General features: G+C 39.1%; 1 protein-coding gene across 4 annotated transcripts in view; it reads right to left on the bottom strand.

Annotated features, from left to right (window-relative positions):
- gabrg2 (gamma-aminobutyric acid type A receptor subunit gamma2) overlaps nucleotides 1-24,105 on the bottom strand; it is an 83,510-nt gene that overhangs the window by 58,103 nt on the left and 1,302 nt on the right. For all 4 annotated transcript variants that reach the window (XM_072662402.1, XM_072662404.1, XM_072662401.1 and 1 more), the window contains exon 2: nucleotides 119-261. In XM_072662402.1, the coding sequence (XP_072518503.1) occupies nucleotides 119-261 (143 nt within the window). The remainder of the gene's footprint in view (nucleotides 1-118; nucleotides 262-24,105) is intronic.

The following is a 24,105-nucleotide window of genomic DNA, read 5'->3' as shown; positions in this document are numbered from 1 at the left end:
GTAGATATGGTAGCAATGTCTGGACTATTACTATTACTATAATAGATCATCCAAAAGCTTAAGTTTCTTAGACGATGCTTGTGGGCACATTATGACCAGACAAGCAGTGGACACCTACCTCCTATGTCTGGTCGCAGCTTGTTGTCATAGCCATCTAGTAGACTGTTTAAAATATGCGTGACGTCACTCTCGTAGACTTTAGGGGTCAGCACCCAGGTTTTGTTTGTCACTTCGTCGTCATCGTTTTCTGTCTGGATGGAACTGATGAGGGAGAAGAAGGAAACAAAACAGGATGAGTCAGGAAAATCAGACACAACTCCGCTGAAAAAAAGGGAGACGGGAAAATCATAACCGGAGGCAACCTCATTCTAAGACCCAAATTAAACTCAGTCGTGATAAGCCATCATCCGCAGAAAGTTATTTTAAGGCCAGGGTGGGTTACAGTAGACCGGACTCAGAGAAAATAACTACTCATATTAAACATCCACAGCGAGAGAAAACGATTGAAACACTGACGGAAATGAATTTAACTGGGCAGGGCAGACAAATAGGAGACTCTGCTGAGCGCTGGTCAGAAACAAGATTCCATCCATATGGACAACGGTCCAATCAGAACATTTATCCTTGTAGGATATATACAGATACAACCAAGCAAGCTCTACCATTGGTCAGTCCTTCAGCTCACCAGTGTCGTAAACTTGTGTTCGTGGGCCCAGAGAAGAGAAATCAGTCTGAGTGTGAATTAGCCCTCAAGAAAGGAGTTCAGTCCATAGCAAGGTGTTAGCATACAGCTATGCTAAGTTTTCCTCTTTAGGGAAGGTGGATAACACCACTACCTGCCAGTGAGCTACCACACCACGTGGGAGGCTGGGGTTCGATTCCCGGTCTGAGTGACTATGCAGCGCTACACCAATAAGTCCTTGAGTCCTTGGGTAAGACTCCTAACACTACACTGGCCCTCCTCTGTAATACCAGTAACCCTGAGAGTCGCTCTGGAGAAGAGCGTCAGCTAAATGCTGTAAATGTAAATAAATGGAGGGGAGAACAGCTGTGTATTCATTAAACAGATGCCTCACCTTCTGACATTTGGGATCTGGGCAGTTGCCACACAATGCTTATGCCTGACCCTGAAGCTACTGACCCTTAACCTCTGTGGAAACAGAAGGTCTGCTTAGACTGGCCAATGAACCAATCAGGTTTATTTCCAGTGTATGAGACCAATGTTGTAGGTACAAAGTTCTAGATAGGCTGTGAATGTATGGGTGTGAGGACACCCCTGTAAAACTGCTACACAGCTCACCTACAGTGTACACTAATAAAGGATAAAGGATACAGGAGACTTCAGGTACCAGTTACAATTTTTTTACAAAATTTTAAATGCATAAAATAACAATAATAATAATAATAATAATAATAATAATAATAATAGAATATAAAAGGGGTAGAAATAAATGGGAAAAGTAGAACATGTGAAAAACTTTAATTTCATTAAATTTAAACTTTAATTAATTTACACTAAATGCTCTGCAGCCTCTAATGTCTGTTAAAAGCTTCAGACGACCTAAAAACATTAATAAGTACTGTTAGGAATCCCATAGGGGAAATCAGCATTACTATGGACATCTACAGCCATGACTGTACGTATATAGTGCATTGCCAGGTCAAATTCTGGCCTGTCAGTGTAGATATTATGACCTCACCATTCAATTCAGCTGCTGATTGGACAGAACTGACATATCTGAATGCAGTTAAAGATGCTAGAATACGAATCTGGAGAACGAATAGCGAGACCATATAAGAACTAAGAAGTGTGGAGATCCTTCGAAAGGTTTTAATGATCTTTATATGGAGTACAGAATGTCAAGAAACCCGTAAACCAGCTGGAATTCATGATGAAGGTTGGTCTGGTACTGGTCTGGTACTGGTGCAGTGCTGGCTGACCAGTTTAGCAGACTACAAAACAAAGCAAATGCTGGTTTATACTGGTCTGGTACTGGTGCAGTGCTGATTGACCAGTAAACAAGTGTTAAAAACACTAAACATGCTGGTTTATACTGGTCTGGTACTGGTGCAGTGCTGATTGACCAGTAAACAAGTGTTAAAAACACTAAACATGCTGGTTTATACTGGTCTGGTACTGGTGTGGTGCTAGTTGACCAGTATACAAGTGTTAAAAACACAAAACATGCTGGTTTATACTGGTCTGGTACTGGTGCAGTGCTGATTGACCAGTATACAAGTGTTAAAAACACAAAACATGCTGGTTTATACTGGTCTGGTACTGGTGCAGTGCTGATTGACCAGTTTACCAGTGTTATACTGGTGATCAGCTGTGAGAAAGGTTCCACAGCAATTTCAGGGTTTCTAAGAGGACGATACACAATGCAAGGAGAGAGAGAGAGAGAGAGAGAGAGAGAGAGAGAGGGGGGATCTCAGGAAATGAGCTCTGATTCTCAAAGGCCTTTCATCAAACACCTATCCAATAAAACCCTCTCTCCCTCTCCTTCTTTCTGTATGTCTCTCTCTCTCTCTCTCTCGCTCTCTCCCTCATTGTCTCGCCCTCCCTCCCCCCTTACTTCCTCTCTCTCTGATTATACACACCCCTTCTAATGAATGCATTCAGCTTTATCACTTTAAGCTGCACCCATTGCTGACACAGATGTGCAAATGCACACACAGCTTGTCTAGTCCCTGTAGAGAAGAAGTACTGCCAATAGAATAGGACTCTCTGGAGCAGATCAACATCATGACCCTATTGGCTCCATGCTGCCTAATGCCAGGCGTGGGCTAGTAGAGGGGTATAAAGCCCCCCAGCATTGAGGAGCTGTGGAGCAGTGGAGGAGCTGTGTTCTCTGGAATGATGGTGGAGGAGCTCCATTCTGTACTTTAAGGATGGAATGAGTTGGAGATGTTGAGGATCCTTCATCCTGACCTCACTAACACTAGCTCTTGTCGCTGAATGCAATCAGACAATGGTTGAGCAGGTGTCCCAATACTTTTGTCCATATATATGGAGAACAACTCGAACTCAACAAGCTCAACAACTCAACTCGAACTGAGGCCCAGCTTATTGTGGGAGGATGTGTGTGTGTGTGTGTGTGTGTGTGTGTGTGTGTGTGTGTGTGTGAGGTCTCAGACGGCCTTTAATGAATATTTTCTGTGTTTTTCAGGCCGCTCAGGGCCGAGGCCGTGTGAGTGAGTGTGAGTGACGTGGTGTTTAGAGGGAGTTTTTGTTTTTTTGGAGGAGTGCGGGGGCGAGACACACAGGCATAGAGTAATAATGCTGCATTAGTGATAAAGAGGACAGCTCTCTCTCTCTCTTTCTCTCTCTCTAACAGCATGATGGTGGTAGGTGTGATTAGTCCGAGCAGCAGTGCTCGTTATGTCCGCGCTGTGTTATCTCTGCATGTGAAAACAAATGAACCCAACTCCCTTATTTCATAGAGAACCGCGAGAACCTCCTTTATGAACCCTTTACAGTGCTCTGTATTTCTGAAGAAGCAGAACCATCATATTTACAATAATTTAGTAAGCAACATTCCTCATTCTTAAATATGTCTGTGTGTGTAGAGCTGGACAATATGACGATATTTTATCATATCGTAATAAATAGCCTATGGAGGAGACTTAATAGTGTTAATAAACTCTGATCAGCTGCAGGTTTCATTAATACAGTGTAATTAGACTGAAGGGTTCATTAGATGAAGAGCAGCAGATGTTGAGTATAAATCACTGTGTTCAGTACAGGAGAGGATCTGATAGTATTTTATAAGAATCTGTACTGATTTATTTAGTCTGTAGTGATAAATATCGAGTATCGCAAAAAAAATCTTTAAATATCATGATATAGTGTTTTTATTATATCGCCCAGCCCTAGTGTGAACCATTGCTTTCAGTAGTAAGTGGGACCCACCTGAGCAGCAATTACTGTAACCATACGTTTCTGATAACTGGAGACCAGTCTTGGACACCAGGCTGTAGGAATTCTGGCCTATCAGTGTAGACATTATGACCTCACCATTCAATTCAGCTGCTGATTGGACAGAACTGACATATCTGAATGCAGTTAAAGATGCTAGAAGCCCCACCCCCTAAATTCATTAAAATGCATTGCCAACATCACTATGGTGGTTAGCACGCTGGCTACCAGCTTCCTCCAGTCGGTTGCTGAGCCAGGGTCATGACACATCACCCCCCCCCCGACGTTTCCATTGGTTAATTTCGCGCATATCATTAATTGTCCATCTTCACCCGCGAGTTTTTTTTATCTGGATAAAGTGTCGCTATTTAACTTTGTTTATTAAATATAAATCACGTTAGCTCAAGTTCAGCGATATAATATTGTTGTTGCTACGCTGACAGATAAAGCTGATATCAACAGGTAATGCTAGGCTAGCTATCGTGCACTCGCTATCCGCTATCGAGCTAACCTTGTGTATGCTAGCTAATACAATCGAAGGGGGATCAGCTCGACTGGCTAACTAGTAGCATTATAGCTAATACAGTCGAGGGGGTGGACCAGCTCTGCTGGCTAAAGAGTAGCATGCTAGCTACATCGGCTGGCTAATGTATTGGGTTCTAAATGGTCCTTCTGTAAGATGACATCAGAGGGGATAGGATGTGTCACCACACCGCCTACAGGCCTCGTCTAGCATTGCTACAGCTGTGTTAGCACACCGGCTACCAGTCTCATCCAACATCACTACTGCTGTGGGAGTGCACCGGCTAACATCCTCATCCAAAACTCCCAGATCTTCATGATTCAGATTCAGGTTCAGATCTTCATGATTCAGATTCAGATTCAGATCTTCATGATTCAGATTCAGATTCAGATCTTCATGATTCAGATTCAGATTCAGATTCAGATCTTTATGGCCATTAAACTCTTCGCACCATGATATAACCGTGACCTAGCGTTACCAAACTGTTGCTACAATTGCTGCTAATAAGCAAACCAGTTGTGATTGTTTTACAGAAAGAGCTCAGTACTGTTTTCCTCTGTTTGTGAATGTTTGCGAAAATAGCCAAAATAGGTCCGTGTTCTCAGCCTGACCAGCAGGAAAGAGCCACATCCTCAACCCTGCACCTGTTATTCAACGTTCTGAGATCTCTCCACTGTCTGAACGCCTCACCGGTGTTTACACGTATCTTTGAACCGTGAAGAAACATTCACTAATTTTTTTTAAAGTGATTTTAAGAAGTGTACTGGATTGAAGAACCTTGGCAGAATCGGGCTTACACTTTTGGACCAAATTAAGCTGTATTTTTTTTTTGTAATTCCGATCATTTTGATAAACCAATTTCTTCCAGACATGAAAATAAAAAAAAAATTCCATAAATAAAAGCTTGAACCCACCACCCCAGCACAGCAGACAACACATCCGTTAATGACCAGGCAAAGCAGGTGTGTTTGAGTACGGTGACTACCTGACTTTACTGGATGTCGTTCCTCCAGGACTGGAGTTCAGCCCTGTTGTATCAGCTGTACTTCAAAACAGCAGCTCCAGAATCATGTTGATGCTCCACCAACTTTAATAACCATCTTTACAGGCTAGAACCTTTTACTAGGTTCTTCACACTCACTTAAACATGATTACAAACATGAAGAAGTGCTTCTTCTATGGAATCACTCAACCACTGCTTGGATTCAGCAGAAGAACACCTCAGAAGAACAATACGTGCTTACTGGTCCAAACGATGCTCGAGAGACCATCACACTCCCTTAAACAGAACACACACTTAGACAACTTGGGAGTCACTTGTGAGGCTCTCTATCACCAGGTATACATGCTGTCTTCATCAGGTGAAGATCCAACTAATAAAGAAGGCTCTGTCCACATGTATCCAGAAGTTTTTAAAAACAAAGGTTGCCATCTGCGCTTTGGCCTCCCGGCCACACAGAAACACACACTATATTGCCAAAAGTATTCACTCGCCTACCTTCACATGCATATGAGCTTGAGTGAATCCCATTCTTAATCCATAGGGTTTAATATGATGTCGGGTCTCCCTTTGCAGCTGTTACAGCTTCGGCTCTTCTGGGAAGGCTTTCCAGAAGGTTTAGAAGTTCAGTGTTTATGGGAAATTTCTGACCGTTCTTCCAGAAGCACATTTGTGAACTAAGGGGCCGAACCCAACTCCTGAAAAACAACCCCACAGCATGATCCCCCCTCCACCAAATTTTACACTTGTCACAATGCAGTCAGACAAGTACTGTTGTCCTGGCAACCGCCAAACCAAGACTCATCCATCAGATTGCCAGATGGAGAAGCGAGATTGGTCACCCCAGAGAACATTTCCACGGCTCTAGAGTCCAGTGGCGTTGTGCTTTACACCACTGCATCGCTTTGCATTGTGCTCAGTGAAATTAAGGCTTGGATGCAGCTGATCGGCCGTGGAAACCCATCCCCTGAAGCTCTCTATGCTCACTGTTCCTGAGCTAATCTGAAGGACACGTGAAGTTTGGAGGTCTGTAGTGATTGACTCTGCAGAAAGAAACTGAATTCAATGATTTGGACAGGTGAGTGAATACTTTTGGCAAATAGTGTAGCTTTTAGTCACTGAAAACTGAGCTTTTTGAAAGCTATGTTGTCAGTGTTATGTGGACGAGGGAAACTGAGCTTTATAGAAATGCTGATGTCACCGTTTCAAATACCTCTTTACTTTTAAGTAACTCTGAGTAAATATCTGAGTATGCTTCATTTAAGTAATTTTGAGTAATTTTCTGAGTATGCTTTATTTGAGTAATTTTCTGAGTAATTTTCTGAGTATGCTTTATTTGAGTAAATATCTGAGTATGCTTTATTTAAGTAATTTTGAGTAATTTTCTGAGTATGCTTTATTTGAGTAAATATCTGAGTATGCTTTATTTGAATAATTCTGAGTAATTTTCTGAGTATGCTTTATTTGAGTAATTTTCTGAGTATGCTTTATTTTAGTAAATATCTGAGTATGCTTTATTTGAATAATTCTGAGTAATTTTCTGAGTAATTTTCTGAGTATGTTTTATTTGAGTAAATATCTGAGTATGCTTTATTTGAATAATTCTGAGTAATTTTCTGAGTATGCTTTATTTGAGTCATTTTCTGAGAGCGCACACCAACCTGGTTTTCAGAAAGGCCTTATTCATTAGTGGACCACTGACTGACATTAGTGGTCCAGCGGATTAAAGCACTGCCACTATGACCGAGGATCGCTGGCTTGCCATCAGCAGCCAGAGCCCAGAAGAGCACAATTGGCATTGCTCTCTTTGGGTGGGTAAATGTCTCTTTCTCTCTTCCTCTCTCTCTCCTCACATCACTTCAGTGTGATGCTGAAGGCCACCACAGGTGTCTGCTGGCTGATGCAGTGTGTTGATGGTGCATCACCAGCAGTTCGAAAATAGGTGGTGGCTGATTGATGCATGTGTCAGTCCTCACCCTCCCAGTGTTGGGAGCAGTACATGTGATGGGGGGATACGGGAGTACTAATGAGTGGGATGAGTAATTGGATATTTGAAACTGAGATATTGAAAAGAAGATGTATTATTGGGGTCATTTTGTCCTGCCAGCATACATGCATATATTTAATAGTTAATTAGCATTTCAATACTCTTTATAAAAGGTTAACTGCAATAATATTAATATAATTGTATTGTTTTATTATTATTTTAGTGGCATTAAAATTACATGTATCACAATTATTTCTGTGATAATCCATCATACAAAACGAATAGTTATTAGGCCGTTCTCCTCAGTCACATCTCCTGTATGTTCAGCTGAGTGAAGGACGGAGATCTGAATGAAGAAGAAGAGGAAAGCTCAGGAGCAGCATGGACCTTGGCTCGGCAATCAGGCAACAAAAGGCATCGTGATTCAGTAACCATGGAACCAGCAGGAGACAGAAAGTCTATCCTTGAGAGGGAGCAGTGTGACCCTGTGCACAGGAACTGCTCTGGAGGCTTGAGGAACATTGCTAATACACACACACACACACACACACACACACACACAGGCGAGAGACAAGCCCCCGGCACTCAAAAAAGCTTTTCCACGCTCGCCGGTCTGGGCCAGAAACATCAGCTCCCGACCCGCAGTCTCCCCTCCAAGACTCTTAAGTGCCTGAGCGTTCTGCAATGTGCATTAAATCTTCATAGCTGCTCTGTTTTCTGACTCTGAGAAGAAGCAGCCGAGGCCTAGAAATGTTCCCAGCTCCATCAAATCAGGAATACGGAGAACCAGAGCTTTAAACGACTGAGCTTTTACACTGGAGCTGCGAGCTGGAGGTGAAGGTGTCTAATTTCTTGGCCACACTTAATAACAGTGGTTAATAAGACTTCTGCAATTTTGGAAAACTTTGGAGTTATTTTTACAAATTAAACAGATCTGGCAAAGAGATTTGTATTTATTTTGTATTTCTACAATATATATATTATTCTGTTTGTTTGTTTTATTTGAAAAAAGTCTAAATGTAGTTTTAGTAAAAATAAATAAATAAATAAGTGCTTAACATTATTATAAAATAAGACCATGAATTAGAATCGCCACATTAGAAACAGTTCAGTGTTCCAACCATATTTCAATCATTTCAATATAAAAATAAAGATTTGTTGCATAATCTACACTAAAAATGGATATTTTTAATATTGCAAATGCATGTATTAATTAATTATTTTATTTATGGGGGTTACATTTATAGACTAGTTTTTTATGGATATTTTTAATATTGCAAATGTATGTATTAATTAATTAATTTATTTATGGGGGTTACATTTATAGACTAGTTTTTTTATGGATATTTTTAATATTGCAAATGTATGTATTAATTAATTAATTTATTTATGGGGGTTACATTTATAGACTAGTTTTTTATGACTGATCATCTTGTAATTCTAAAAAAAAAAAAGAAATTAGGCTATTTATTTTTACATTTTTTATGAAGGCAATGGTTCTTTATAAAACCATGACAACTCAAAGAACCATTCAGATGCTTAAATGGTTCTTTGCATTGGTGGAAGACCTTTTGTAGAAGATTCTTCAGATAAAAATTTAAATTTAGCTTTAAAAGACTGAGCTTTTACACTGGAGCTACGAGCTGGAGGTGAAGGTGTCTAATTTCTTAACACTTAATAACAGTTGTTAATAAGACCACTGTTATGAGAATGGGACTCTCTGGAGCAGATCAACATCATGACCCTATCAGCTCCATGTTGCCTAATAATGCCAGGCGTGGGCTAGAGGGGTATAAAGCCCCCAAGAATTGAGCTGTGGAGCAGTGGAGGAGCTGTGTTCTCTGGAATAATGGTGGAGGAGCTCCATCCTGTACTTTTAGGATGAGTTGGGGAGTTGGAGATGAGGTGGAGGTGGGGTGGTGATCATCATCTAACTTTCTGACCTCACAAACGCTCTTATCGCAATAGAGACAGTTAAAATCACTGGACAACAATCTAGAACGTCTAGAAATGAGTGAAACAAATATCAGAAATACTGCAGAGGGTCTCTCCTGTCATGGTAGCTTTCTTCTGTTTATGAAATCTGAGAGCTGCTGGGTTCAGAGTGAAATATCAGTTACAGTTCGGTAAAGCTGGTGGACCAGTGTGGTCAGGCTGGTCATGCAGGTCAACCAGAGTGGCCAACCTGTCATGCTGGTTGACCAGTGTGGTCAGGCTGGTCATGCTGGTGGACCAGTTTGTTCAAGCTTGCCATACTGATGAACCAGTTTTGTGAACTTTTTTTATACTGGTGAACCAGCAGGGTCATGCTGGTCATGCAGGTCAACTAGAGTGGCCAAACTGTCATGCTGGTTGACCAGTTTGGTCAACCTGTTTATACTGATGGACAAACGTGGTCATGTTGGTCATACTGATTAACCAGTACTGGTCAGGTTGGTCGTGCAGGTCAACCAGAGTGGCCAAACTGCCATGCTGGTCAACTAGCCTGTTCATACTGGTTGACCAGTGTGGTCAAGACGGTCATGCTGGTGAACCAGTTTGGTCAACCTGATCATACTGATGGACAAATGTGGTCATGTTGGTCATACTGATTTACCAGTTTGGTCAGGTTGGTCGTGCTGGTAAACCAGCTCACAAACCAGTTTAGCCAGCATGACCAGTTCAACCCGACCAGGCTGTGGTTTTCAGCAGAGGGTCTATATTTCAGCCGCAGTTCTGAAGCTTCTTAAAGTGAAGTGCTTGCAGAACCCAGCTGTGGAGAGCGGCGAAGTGAAGCGCCTGCACTCCTGTCGAGAACGCGCTACAGCTGGAGAGCCGGCCCGGCAGGGTGCTCTCCGCGCTGCGCCGTTTATTGCAGCCTTTTGACATGATTGGGTTTTAAAGAGAAACTTCACATGGCCTGATCCCCCTCTTACCCCCAGTACGCAGGGTTCTCACGGCTAACGAGAGAGGCTGAAAAATCAAAGCTTCTGAGGCGGGTGTGTGAATGGGCATGGGCTCGGTTTGGTAACACACACTCTTTAAATAGGTCCTCTCTTTGTGACCAGTTTCTATCCCAGAAATAATAAACTGCACCTTAAGATCCTAACGATGCTCGTTATTAGCGCTGACCATCTCTGACCTCAAATACTGATTTGCTTTGATTACAATTCCTTAGTAAATGACTCAGTGATTCAGATCATTAAATCATCATCATGGAACATTTTGGAGTTATTTCTACAAATTAAATAGAACTGGCAAAGATTTGTATTTATTTTGTATTTTTACAATATATTTTTTTTTATTTGAAAAAAGTCTGAAAATGTAGTTTTAGTAAAAAATAAATAAAAAAATAAATAAATAAGTGCTTACATTATTAAACTAAATTTATAGATTTTTTTAGATTAAGATTAGATTAGATTTTAGATTAAATTATTATAAAATAAAACCATGAATTAAAATCGGCACATTAGAAATGTTCCAACCATATTTCATAATTTCAACATAAAAAATAAATATAACGTGATCATTTGTTGCATAATCTACACTAAAAATGGATATTGTTAATATTTTAAATGTATGTATAAATTAATTAATTAATTTATTTATTTGTTGGGTGGTTACATGTATTGACTATTTTTTTTTATGACTGACCTTCTTGTAATTTCTAAAAAAAGAAATTAGGCTATTTTAGAGTTTTTTTTTATGAAGGCATATAAATAAAATATATAAAACCATGACAACTGAAATAACCATTGAGATGCTTAAATGGTTCTTTGCATTTGTGGAAGACCTTTTGTACAAGATTCTTCAGGTAAAAATGGTTCTACCTAGCAGCAAAAGGGTTCCAATATCACTGTGAGTCACATTACCTACTACTATCTAGAACCCAGTTTTGTTTTGTTTTTTTGGTCTGTACTAATGAGAACAGGTAGGTTTCTTTAGAACGTACTCTGAATTACTTCCTGATAAAAACTGCAGAATGAAAACATCTGCTGAGTATTTTAGTATTATTATAATTATTATACTCACAGAGTAGGAGTTAAGCACTGTTGGCTGATGTCTTACTCAGAGGGCTGAAGTGAAACCCCACTGTGAACAGTAACTAGCTGTGAGACTATTTAAAGCCTCAACATCTGCCCCGCCTCATGGTCATATAGCTGAAATGTCTAATGTCACTGTGCAGGTGGAAAAACACAGACCTTTGTTTCCAGATGTTTTCGGATCTCGCACGTTCAGGTTATTATGGTTATGTTGGGATCTCTCCTGGACCGTGACTGGGCCGTCTGCTGAGAACCACTGGGTCACTTTTCCATCATGCTATCTTACATGATCAGAGTCTTCTGCTCATGTCTGACGTTTACATAATCAATTACAGGTACATCCTTAATTATGTCTTTATTCTGTGAAGATTTCCAAATTCATACGGTTGACTTTTTAGCCATTTTGGAAACAGAGCAGGAATTCAGTCTGAGCTTCTTATAGAGGCTGAACTCTGTCTGAGGTTTAGCTGCTGGGACTCGAGTGTTCATGGTCAAGTCTGCAAAACAAGCTGATTAAAATAATGCCATATTTTAGTCTGAAAAATCTGACTTGTATGCAGAACTGTATGTAGAACCGTTTTTGTTAGATACTAAATAATTCATAGTAGACACTAGAGCTGGGCGATATGGAAAAATAATATAGCACAATTTTAAAGACATTTTTATGATATACAATATTTATCATAAGATTCTGTCATGTAGACAGAGTAATATCTTTAAAAACTCCTACCCAAAAACTCTCATACTGAGTACTGTGATTTTTACTCAGTGTATGCTGCACTACATTCATTTAAATAAGACAGATTACACTCTCTGTAATAAAACGTGCAGATAATCAGTGTTCTTTAAGCACTGACAATATCAACCATACACTCAGAAAAGCATATTGTGTAACACAATAACAAAATTTATCACAATATGAAAATATTGTCATATTGCCTAGTTCTACTGCACACTAAATAATAAAGAGTGGATAATAAGTCATCACATTTGCTGAGTAATTCATAGATACTGAATAATTCATAGCGGGTCATAAATACTCCTCACAAGATACATAATAATTTATAGCAGATAATTAATAATTCATGGTGGATACATAATAATTCATAGTATATACTGAATATTCATAGTGGATAATGAAAAGGTCACCACAGATACTGATTAATTCATAGATATGGAATAATTAACAGTAGATAATTATTTCACAGTGGATACTAAACTATTTATAGTAGATACTGAGTAATTCATAGTGGATAATGAAAAAGTAATCACAGACACTGAATAATTCATAGAGGGTCATAAGTACTTCTTACGAGATACAGAATAATTAATAGGAGATAATTAATAGTTCATGGTAGATACATAATCATTTATAGTAGATAATTAATAATTCATGATGGATACTCAATGATTTAGTTAAGTTACTGAATAATTTATAGTAGATACTGATAAATTCATAGTGGATAATGAAAATGTAATCACAGATACTGAATAATTCATAGCGGGTCATAAATACTCCTCACAAGATACATAATCATTTATAGTAGACAATTAATAATTCATGGTGAATACTCAATAGTTTAGTTACTGAATAATGTATAGTAGATACTGAATAATTCATAGCGGACCATGCACACTTCAAAACACATCATTCATCCTGGATATGTTCTAATTAATAATAGATAATAAATCATTCATACTGGAGAGGGAGCAATACCACATCACACTACGCTTCTTTTCTATTCCACAATAAGTAAGAGTTAAACAGCACAATCGACCACAGCAAACAGGCGCTAATCTACAGACTGCAGATAATGAGCCGCTTCCCTTTAATGAAGCCCTGACGCCGCTTTGTTTATCGGACTGTTGATGTTAGCACAGGCCCGTCTGTCTCACTCCAGCGGGCCAGTTGATGTGTTTGCTTTCTGCTATCTCAACCTGAAGCACTGGTCAAGCTGCAGATGCCAACAGTCACTGTCTGCCTGTCCGCCAGCCTGAGGAGATGAGGCTATTAACGGCACATCCCCTGACCTGTAATGACCCGCAATTGCCTAATTAGATGAACTTTAAACGGCACAACTATTAACAGAACACGTTAAGCCCTGCTAAACGAGATCAGGCTGATCGGACACAGCCAGTCCAATTCTACACTGCCGCTTCACTCGCACATAACAGGGTCAGAGAACATGAGGCAATAAGCAGACGTCTGAAGAGTTTACTGCCTCTGATCCCTCACAGAACCTTCTTACATCCGCTGCTTCTGAATACACTGCCTGCTGCCTGAGACACGCTGAAATACCAGGTATTTAAAATACAACTTACCCAGAGAAACTCATCTGGAGCTGTGATTGGTCAGCATGGTCACAACACACAGTAAACAACACTGTAATGGGTTAGAGCGCCAAATATTGCAAAGTAATGAAATATCACCGTAACGATTATCTCATTATATATTGTACACTCTTAATAACTTTAAATAATGATTCAATGACTGCTATGAATTTCCCATGAACTATTCAGTATCCACTATGAATTATTATGTAGCCACTATGAATTATTCTGTATCCACTATGAATTATTTAATATCCACTGTGCATGATTTAACATCCACTATGAATTTTTCTGTATCCACTATGAATTATTTAGTATGTACTATGAACTATTCAGTATCCACTATGAATTATTATGTAGCCACTATGAATTATTCTGTATCCACTATGAATTATTTAATATCCACTATGCATGATTTAACATCCACTATGAATTTTTCTGTATCCACTATGAATTATTTAGTATGTACTATGAACTATTCAGTATCCACTATGAATTATTATGTAGCCACTATGAATTATTCTGTATCCACTATGAATTATTTAATATCCACTATGCATGATTTAACATCCACTATGAATTTTTCTGTATCCACTATGAATTATTAAATATCCACTATGAATTATTTAATATCCACTATGAAATATTCAGTCTCCACTATGAATTATTTAATATCCACTGAGTTATTCAGTATCCACTATGAGTTATTCAGTATCCACTTAGTTAGTCAGTGTCTACCAAGAATTTGCTATCTCCTATGAAATACTTTATGTAATTATGTAATGGAACTAGTATGAAATGAATATTATTATTATTTAAATTGATTATTAATCTAAATTCTGAAGAGTGAACAAACATACTGTGTGTTGAGGTTTAAAGGGTAAGTCCATGCACTGCACTACAGCTAATCTGCCAGTCCTTAACTGACCTCCCAGCACCCACGGCCTGCACTTCTTAGGGCTCTCTCTGCCTTTCATGATAATGTTAAGGTGTAACCCGGGGCGTCCTGCTCTAGAGCAGCCCTGCAGGCCGATATCAAAGCCCTCCGGCGGTCGTTTCAGCAGGAGGGCAGAGGACAGCAGTAATCCCTGCAGTGCTGCCGAAGATGAAACAGTCGTGACACATGTCACTTACCCAGAGGAGGTCTGATCACACACCGGGCCGTCTACTCCCTGTGGGTCAGGACAGCAAGATACTCCACCTTAAAGAGACGTCACCGTCATTCTGCTTCACAACCAGCTAACGTTACGCCTCATTACGCAATTAAATATGCAGTGGTGTAAAGCAGCGCATTTATATTCAGCATCAGTGGTCAGTACTGCATGTATTAAATGTTCTACAACAAAGTAGAGGGAGACCGATATTTGCCATTGTTTAATTATAAATATCGTCATTGGGCAATATCCGTGTTTATTAGCATCAATTTAAAGTCAGACATGTCCGCCGCCACCCTGTGTTATTGGTCAAAGATGAGTAGAGTGTGGAAGACTGAGGCTGCATGTGAGTTCATATTAAAGTAAATTCATTTTTCTATTGTTCTGTAATGTTTACAGTATTTCCTCCACTCAGAATGAGAGGGTTACTTCTCTTAAAGGGGCAGTGGAGGCTCAGCAGTTTATTGATGACAGGGTTGTGGGTTCGATACCCGACCTCTGCAAGCTGCTACTGTTGGGCCCTTGAGCAAAGCCCTGCACCCCGGGTGCTGGAGTTGGCTGCCCACCACTCTGGACCAAAACATTTGAGTTTTTATTTTATATACAAATGCAGAAAGTGTTGTGTTTGCAGCCCTACTATATATATATATATATATATATATATATATATATATATATATATATATATATATATAAATAATTTAGTTTGTTTTATTTTAGTTTAACTGATTTATATTAATAAAGATGGTTCAAGTCAGTGTTCAATAAATGATGAAGTTCAGAAATGTTGTGCATCCCCTTGTTATTATTACTGTGATATTTTAGCAAGCAAATAAAGCGGAACATATTGGTCATCGACTGACCCTGACATCGGCATCGGTTACAGAAAAAACCCATATCGGTCGAGCTCTACAACAAAACCACTAAAATTACATCATAAAGAGGACTAAGAAAAATAAATGTCTAATTCAGCGTTGTGATACAGCGTAAGTGAGAGAGTTCAAAAGCTGGTAATCTGTGCAGCTAAGAGTTATGAGGTCTAAAATATGGAAATATACTGGATATAAGGCTTTACTGCAACTCAAAATTCCTCAGAATTTATTACATCTGGATGTTGTGAGGATGTGAGGATACAGTGAGAATGTTTCAGACAGGTTACCCCCCCCCCCCCCACTCTCTTAATAGTGAGTATCAGCCGATACCGATCCGATTTCTGTGTGTATAAATAATAATCCAGCTCCACAGTTTAGATCAGACGAGCTGCTGATTAATCAGTTTAGTAAAATATCATTATTTTCAGAATCAGATTCTATAATCAGACTTTCTGGACTGACTGATTTAGTTTAGTCAAGACTTTTCTTAAAATGATGTTTTATAGTGTTTAATATCTGATAATCCAGTCTGATCTCCTCCCTGACCAATCAGCTCTCAGCTCCTTTACAACACTGCAGTCTGACCACTTCCTGTGTGATGTGTAGTAACTGGTTTATAGTGGGGGAGTGTGCTGTGCGTGTGATTGGGGTTTCTATAGTGAGTGTGTGTGTGTGAGCATTAGCATTAGGTTCCACTCGGTTCTGAATGGGTTCTTCAGTGCTGGTTTATAAACAGAGAAAGGTGAGTGAGCAGTTCTGCGGTTCTGTTTCAGTGAGAGTTCAGATATTATGGTCTGTTTTCAGGTTTCACTGTAAAATAGCTCCACACTGCAGAACCTCAACTCCTTTATTTACCTTCTGAGAACGGCTGGGCTATGATGTGCGTTAATGGCCCCTCGAGGACATTAACGGGACCTGGTCTGATAATTATAGCGTGATCACCCCGCTACACAACACAGACGGTGTTTAGAAGTAATTAACTGTTGAGAAACTGATGTTAGATGGCCTAAGATTAATAACTGGGAATGTGGCAGACAGTTTAGCCCAAAACATTGAATCCTGATAGTCTTTAATGTGATGCTCAGTGTGACGGGGTTGTTATTTTACATGAACTTATAAAAGCCATTAGTGAGGTGAGAAATCTGGTTTCGGGTGAAACTGATGTTTAATTAAAACCATAAAGCACAAAAACAAAGGAGCATCCAGAGCAATCTCTTAGCATGTATCACCAGTTTCCTCTCATTTCTGTATTTCTGACCTTTTCCTGTCAAAAATGTCAAAATCACAGATTATTTTCATTAATATTCCAAAGAAATAATCAATAAATATCTATAAAATGTATAAATTATTATTTATTAAATAAATAAAATCTCTTCTACTTATAAACACTGATGTGGTCTGGACTGAGAGCAGTGTTCTTACAATAAGACAGAAATACGAGCCAGAAATAATAACCTAAGGCACAAGAAGAGGTGTTTCAGTGTGTACAGGCCACGGAGGAGCCAGGAGGATTAAGACTGGTTCACTGGCCTTCTTAAATTTAGCCGTGAAGAGTCACTTTCGGCCTTGAAGGCCAAATCAGGTTCAAACAACCAAGCATGCAGATTCTATTCTGTTTCAATTCTGTGTGTTTAAAGATAGTCCCGCCTTTCATCAAATAGAGCCAATCAGCTTGCTGGTTACTTTGCGAACGCTACAAACTATTCATCTTTCATTTGCAAAGATAAAGATGGCCGGCAATGTCCTATAAGAACTATAAGGCCTCACACTCAATATCAGACTGAATATATATATATATATAAATATGACGTATTTCAGGGTGTTTTTTACATACTGTATAGCTCTTTTTAAATGAACTGAACTCAGTTCTGTTAAGTGAACCTCAAAGGGAACCAGCTGCAAATGACCAGACGTGTCAAGTAATGAAGTATTCGACTATTCGACTAAAGCTTTACCTATTCACAATAACAGACAGTGCTGCGACATATTAAGATCTCAGTGTCGTGTTTTTATTAGTATTCCGTTTTCAGATCAGACTTCAGATCAATCAGCTTTCAATTTTATTGATATTTTAGGGTACAATAACTGTCGTAAGTGATTTAGGGCCCTATTTTAGCGATCTTAGGTGAGTCATCAACCATGCAGCTCGATTTAGGGCATTTCTGTGTGTCTTTGCTAACGTTGTCTTTGGTAACGATGGGATAAGTGCGTCTTGCTTGGCTTGAAAGTCATGTACTGAGTCTCTTAATGAATCAGGGGTGTGGTTTTTTGGGCATAACGTGCAATTAGAAACCAATCAGCGTGTCGCTCGGCGTTATGGGTTTGTGCACTGCTGTGTGTCCATGTGTGCGTAACCAGGGGAGGGGTGTACGAGCGCTGATTATGAGATAGCAATGAACGAACGCCTGACTGTTGACGTCTGTCTAGGTTGTTTTCAGTCAGTGAAGCTCCTGTGTTTTCCACTGCCAAGATATCAATATGCCAGAAACTGACCTGAACACCCCTAATTTCCAGACCACCGCTTTGCGTAGAGATATAGCAACGAGCATCGTGCCACGCCTTGTGCAGGGTGTAGGATAGAGCCCATAGTGTTTGTCAGTCCACCATTTCTAACCTCAGCCTGATCTGTGGAAGTCTAATTAGTCTAATCTCCTCTTATTTAGATCTGCACCTTACATGGTCCAACACGAGGACACGGCTGGTCCAAGCTCAGAGCTATTATGTGAAAGCTCTGAAAATACTCTGAGATGATAAAACCTGAAAGTGCCTCAGCTAGGTTAGCCTCATTGTGCTAATCAGCTAGCTAGAACTTCAAACGCAACATTAATAAATGTGATTAACTGATGATTCTGGGTTAAGCTTGGCTCCACACTGTGGTGCACTGGCTTCCCTTGGGTTCTTGCTGCTGAGTAGCCTTTAGCTTGCTAACTACCTTTAAAAAGAGCTATATGTGAAAAACACCCTAAAATACATCATATATATATATATATATATTATTTAGTCTGATTTTGAGTGTTTTAGGCCTTATAGTTCTTATAGGAAATGGCAGGACAGTTATTTCCAGTCACACAAGACCAGGCTCTCATCTCTATTAATGAGGAATGACCAAAATACTGGAAACAGAGGGTCAGATTAGAGAAGGTTCATGCTGTAAATGTAATGTAAATGTTATTAATAAAAAGAGTGGCCACTGGTCAGAATTTGACCGGGAGTTCTCAACATGGTGTCTGTTTAAAGATAGTCCCGCCTTTCATCAAATAGAGCCAATCAGCTTGCTGGTTACTTTGCGAACGCTACAAACTATTCATCTTTCAGTTGCAAAGATAAAGATGGCCGGCAATGTCCTATAAGAACTATAAGGCCTCACACTCAATATCAGACTGAATATATATATATATATATATATATATATATATATATATATGACGTATTTCAGGGTGTTTTTTACATACTGTATAGCTCTTTTTAAATGAACTGAACTCAATTCTGTTAAGTGAACCTCAAACCAGCTGCAAATTACCAGACGTGTCAAGTAATTAAGTACAAATACTTTGTTACTTTACTTAAGTAGAAATGTTGGTTATCTAAACTTTACTGGACTTTATTTATTTTTCAGCAGACTTTTTCCTTCTTCTTCTTAAATTTCACCCAATTACTTGAACTTTCTACTCCTTACATTTTAAAAACAGCCTCGTTACTCCTATTCCAATCCAATAAAGGCTATTGATAACAGTTTGACTTTTTGAACCATTATTCTGAGATTATTCTTTATATGTACCAAATATAAAAACTATGGGTGCGTTTTTTATACTGTCATACAAAGTTCAGTTTGCTCTCACTGAAAAACTAGGTGGACAAGCGCATTTTTTATATCTGTCAATCAATATGCTGCTGTTGGAAGGACAGAATCCATGAGATCCACTTTCTCCATTAAAAGTAGCCCAAAAATTTCTCTCACTAAAAAAACTCATCTCTGCAAACACAACTAAGTGCATCGAGGATTCAGCTTAAAGACTCAGGAGTTACTGACGGAGCAGCCGACTGTGTCCTACATGGAAAAGGTTAAAACAAGGATGGGGAGGTTCATCTTTCCCCCACCTGCCTCAGCTACAGATAAAGGAGTTGTTAGATAAAGGGTCTGTTAGAGCGACGCCATGGAGGAGCACCTTTCAGTGCACGATTCTTTAAAGAATGATCCTGACCAATCACAACTGCAGATGAGTTTCTTGATAAATCTAAATATTCATGTATCCCAACAGAAGGGGAATATTTCTGGCTGCTCCTTAACTGAGTCACATGACTTATTTAACCCAGCAATTCTAAGAAACTGTGCACTGAAATCATCACAATACTGGTATTTTATCCAGTGCATTCTGGGTAATTTTTTTTCTATATCTGTGCTGATAACAATGGATGCTTTCATCATTTGTTTTAATCTCTTTAAAAAAAGCAGAACCCAAAATGACCCCACCGGCCCGACTCTGAGGCCCGTCAGAGCTCACACAGCCACACAGGAACGGAAATGGAAACGGAGAAGATGAACAGGATCAGCTCTGAAACCTAATACACCTATATATACACTCACACACACACACACACACACACACACTCACACACACAGATACACACATCACCCTCGTCCTGCACTGCACTGCATCGTATCAGTGAGTGGAGGACGGCAGAGGTGGAAGATATGATATTACCTCACTATTGTGATACATTTTTTAACTATGATAAAAAGTGAAGTGACGTTTTCTAAGTGTGGACAGAACACAGACCTACTGAGTGTTTCACGGTGGAGAGCAGAATCAGTCCTGATCAGCTGAATGTTAAATATCAGTCTGTGCATTTGGTCAAAATACTGAAACATATCTTATCATGAACGCTGCGGCTCTCTGTGCATGGCTGCAATGTGCTGCAGTACTGTCAGAATGCTGTGTGGGGCGCTCTGGTGCACCGAGGAACTGAAATAGCGGGGTACTCTGAGGTGCGGTGCCGACGCCGGTGTGCTGACCTCCATTATAAACCGTTATTGAAGATTTCTGAACGCAGAGCAGCATGTCCGGGGTGCGCCGGGCTTTACGCTACACTGTACGAATCGATGTTCTTTACTTCCTCGCCCGTTCTCCTTCACTCTTGTGGTCGGTGTGGTGCAACAGATAACACCACTACCTGTCAGTGAGCTACCACACCATGTGGGAGACTGGGGTTCGATTCCCGGTCTGGGTGAGTGTGGGTGCTACGCTACACCAATAAGAGTCCTTGGGTAAGACTCCCAACACTACACTGACCCTCCTCTGTAATACCAGTAAGTACTTGTAAGTCTCTCTGGATAAGAGCGTCCGCTAAATGCTGTAAATGTAAATGTCTTGTCGGACTGCGTCCACTTCCTGTACCTGCCATTTCAAATTACGCCCCCTCAGCACTGCTTTTGTAAGTTCACGACATTTTAGAAAATTCTGAGGCAGAGGTGGCTGTACTTTTACAGTGACAGGTCACCAATGCGAAATATGTGTAGCGAAAAAAATCTGTAAAATATCATAGTCATAACCCCCCCAGCGAAGGGTATCAGGGATAGCCGCCCACTAGTGCATGGTGATGTCATCAAGAATAGCAAAACATCTTAGAGGCGGCTAAGCCATCATATTTACAGTTTAGTGTTTTAAGCAATACTATTTTATACTAGCAATGCTAAAATACAAATACAATAATATTTGTTTTAGCAAACAAAACTACAGTAACAATAGACAGCATTGATATGTAATATATGTAATATATATATTACCCTGTAAGTAAGATTTTACTCATTTTGGACCACATTTAACACATTAGAGCATTTTAAATGATACATTTGCATGTTGTTGATTTTATAAATGTAAATATGTGAACACATTCTCCACAGAAAACAAACTTTAACATTCTCCATATTTTAACTCACAATTTGCAAACTCATCTTTGCACACACTTTTATTTCAACCTTTCAAATTCAGTAAGAACATACAAGTGTGTCTTGTAGAGAACTTATTTAAACGTATTTATAAAATCAACAAAACATAGAACAAAATACCAATTCTAGTAATTCCTAATAGTGGTGAATAATGTGCCAATTTTTCATCATATAGCAGTGAATTCTAAAATGTACGGCTCACTCCCCACAATTTCACATGGACACTGAAGAAAAAGCACTTTAAATGCATTTCAGAACCAAACCTTAAAAATCCAGGATATAAGGTCTAAGCTAAAGCGCCTCTGTTCAGCCAGTTTGCAGCTACGATGTTTCTCTTACATTTCATTTGATTTCACTGTTTTCCTGCATATTAAAGATGTTTAATATCTTAGATATATAGATATTTTAACTTAAACCAAGCCTGTACACAAATACACAACATATAGGCCTACAATGAACACTAACTATTGGCTCGGACCAACACCACAACCCTTATTCAGTACCAGTTTGGTTTATTTTACATTAGATTCAATTTTACATTATTATACTGCATATTAGAAGTAGGGGTCTGCAAGAAGGGCTTCAACTAAGACATCTTAAACCAAGCCTGAACACAAATACACAACATCCAGGCCTACAATAATTACTAGTTGTTGGCATGGACCAACAATATAACCGTAGTTCAGTACCCTGTTACTCTGACTGCAGTTTATTAAGGCCTATTAACCCTAGATTCTACAATATTTTGCCATAAATGACAAGTAGGGGTCTATCAGACAGCCATTAACTAAGATAGCCTAAACCAAGTCTGTACACAAATACACATCTTAACTTATAATAAACAATAGAACTGATCAACAAAATGACCCTTATTCAGTCCCCCGTTACTCTGGCATCAAAATACACCAACTTACAAATACCTGTATTTTCCCAGCAGAATCAGGTAAAATGACAACGCCTACAATAGGCACTAGTTGTTGGCACAGACCAATAAAACTGTTGTTCAGCAGCTTAAAAAGGCATCAGATGTGCGACAACTATAAATACTTATAATATTTATAATATAATACAAATATTGTCCCATCAAAATGAAGCAGAATGAGGAAAAATGACATCTAGGCCTACAATAAACACTAGTTGTTGGCACAAACCAACAGTATAATCCTTATATATATATATATATATATATATATATATATATATATATATATATATATATATACACACACACACATATACATATACACACACACATACAAAACAATGGAAAATGAGGCAATTGACAACATTTAGGGTTACAATAAACACTGATGATTGTCACGGACCAACAAAATGTATTCATAAAAATAATAATATTAAAAATTATTATTAATAATAATAATAATAATATAATGTATTTAGTACCCCGTTACGCCAACATCAAAATAAACATGCTTATAGGGACCATTAATCTATATAAAACTATAAACGCTCGTACTCTCCCACCAAAGCATGACAACTAATATAACTGTTGTTCAGTTCTCTGTTTCTCTAACGGCAGCTTATAAAGGCCTCAGATGTGTGTAAAACTATAAATACTTGTATTTTTCCACCAAAATGATGCAGAATGTTGCAAACTGACAACGTATAGACCTACAATAAACTGTAGTGATTGTCACGGACCAACAAAATGACCCTAATTCAGTACCCCGTTACTCCAACATCAAAGTAAACATGCTTATAGCTCTACAAGTCTACATAAAACTATAAACGCACGCACTCTCCCACCAAAACGATGCAGAATGTTACAAAATGACAACATCCAGGCCTACAATAAACACTAGCTGTTGGCACAGACCAATATAACCATATAAAAAGGCCTCAGATGTGTGTAAACCTATAAATACTTGTATATACACACACATATATATATATATACACACACACACTCACATACAAAACAATGCAAAATTGACAACATCTAGGCCTACATTAAACACTAGTGATTGACCCGGACCAACAAAATGACCCTTATTCAGTACCCAGTTACTCCAACACCAAACCAATCCATTTCATAAGGACCACAGATCCCCACAAAGCTGTAAATGACTGTACCCCCCATTATAATGATGCACAGTGATGCAGAGGAATGTCAGCTCACACAACAGCTACAGGCCTCAAGCATGGAGGCCCATTCACAACACAAACAACCAACACAGCTCCCAAAAAGAGACGAAGGGACGCATCTGAACCCCTACATGTAATATTTCATATAAAATATACCAGCCAGCTTTTTACAGTCTCTCTCTCTCTCTCTCTCTCTCTCTCTTAGCACAGAGGCTACACTAGCAGCAGCCGAGCAGCATTACTC

The sequence above is a fragment of the Salminus brasiliensis genome, chromosome 18, assembly GCF_030463535.1.
Source record: "Salminus brasiliensis chromosome 18, fSalBra1.hap2, whole genome shotgun sequence".
Lineage (NCBI taxonomy): Eukaryota > Metazoa > Chordata > Actinopteri > Characiformes > Bryconidae > Salminus > Salminus brasiliensis.
Note: the sequence above shows the minus strand (reverse complement) of the source record. Positions and strands in the feature narration are given on the sequence as shown.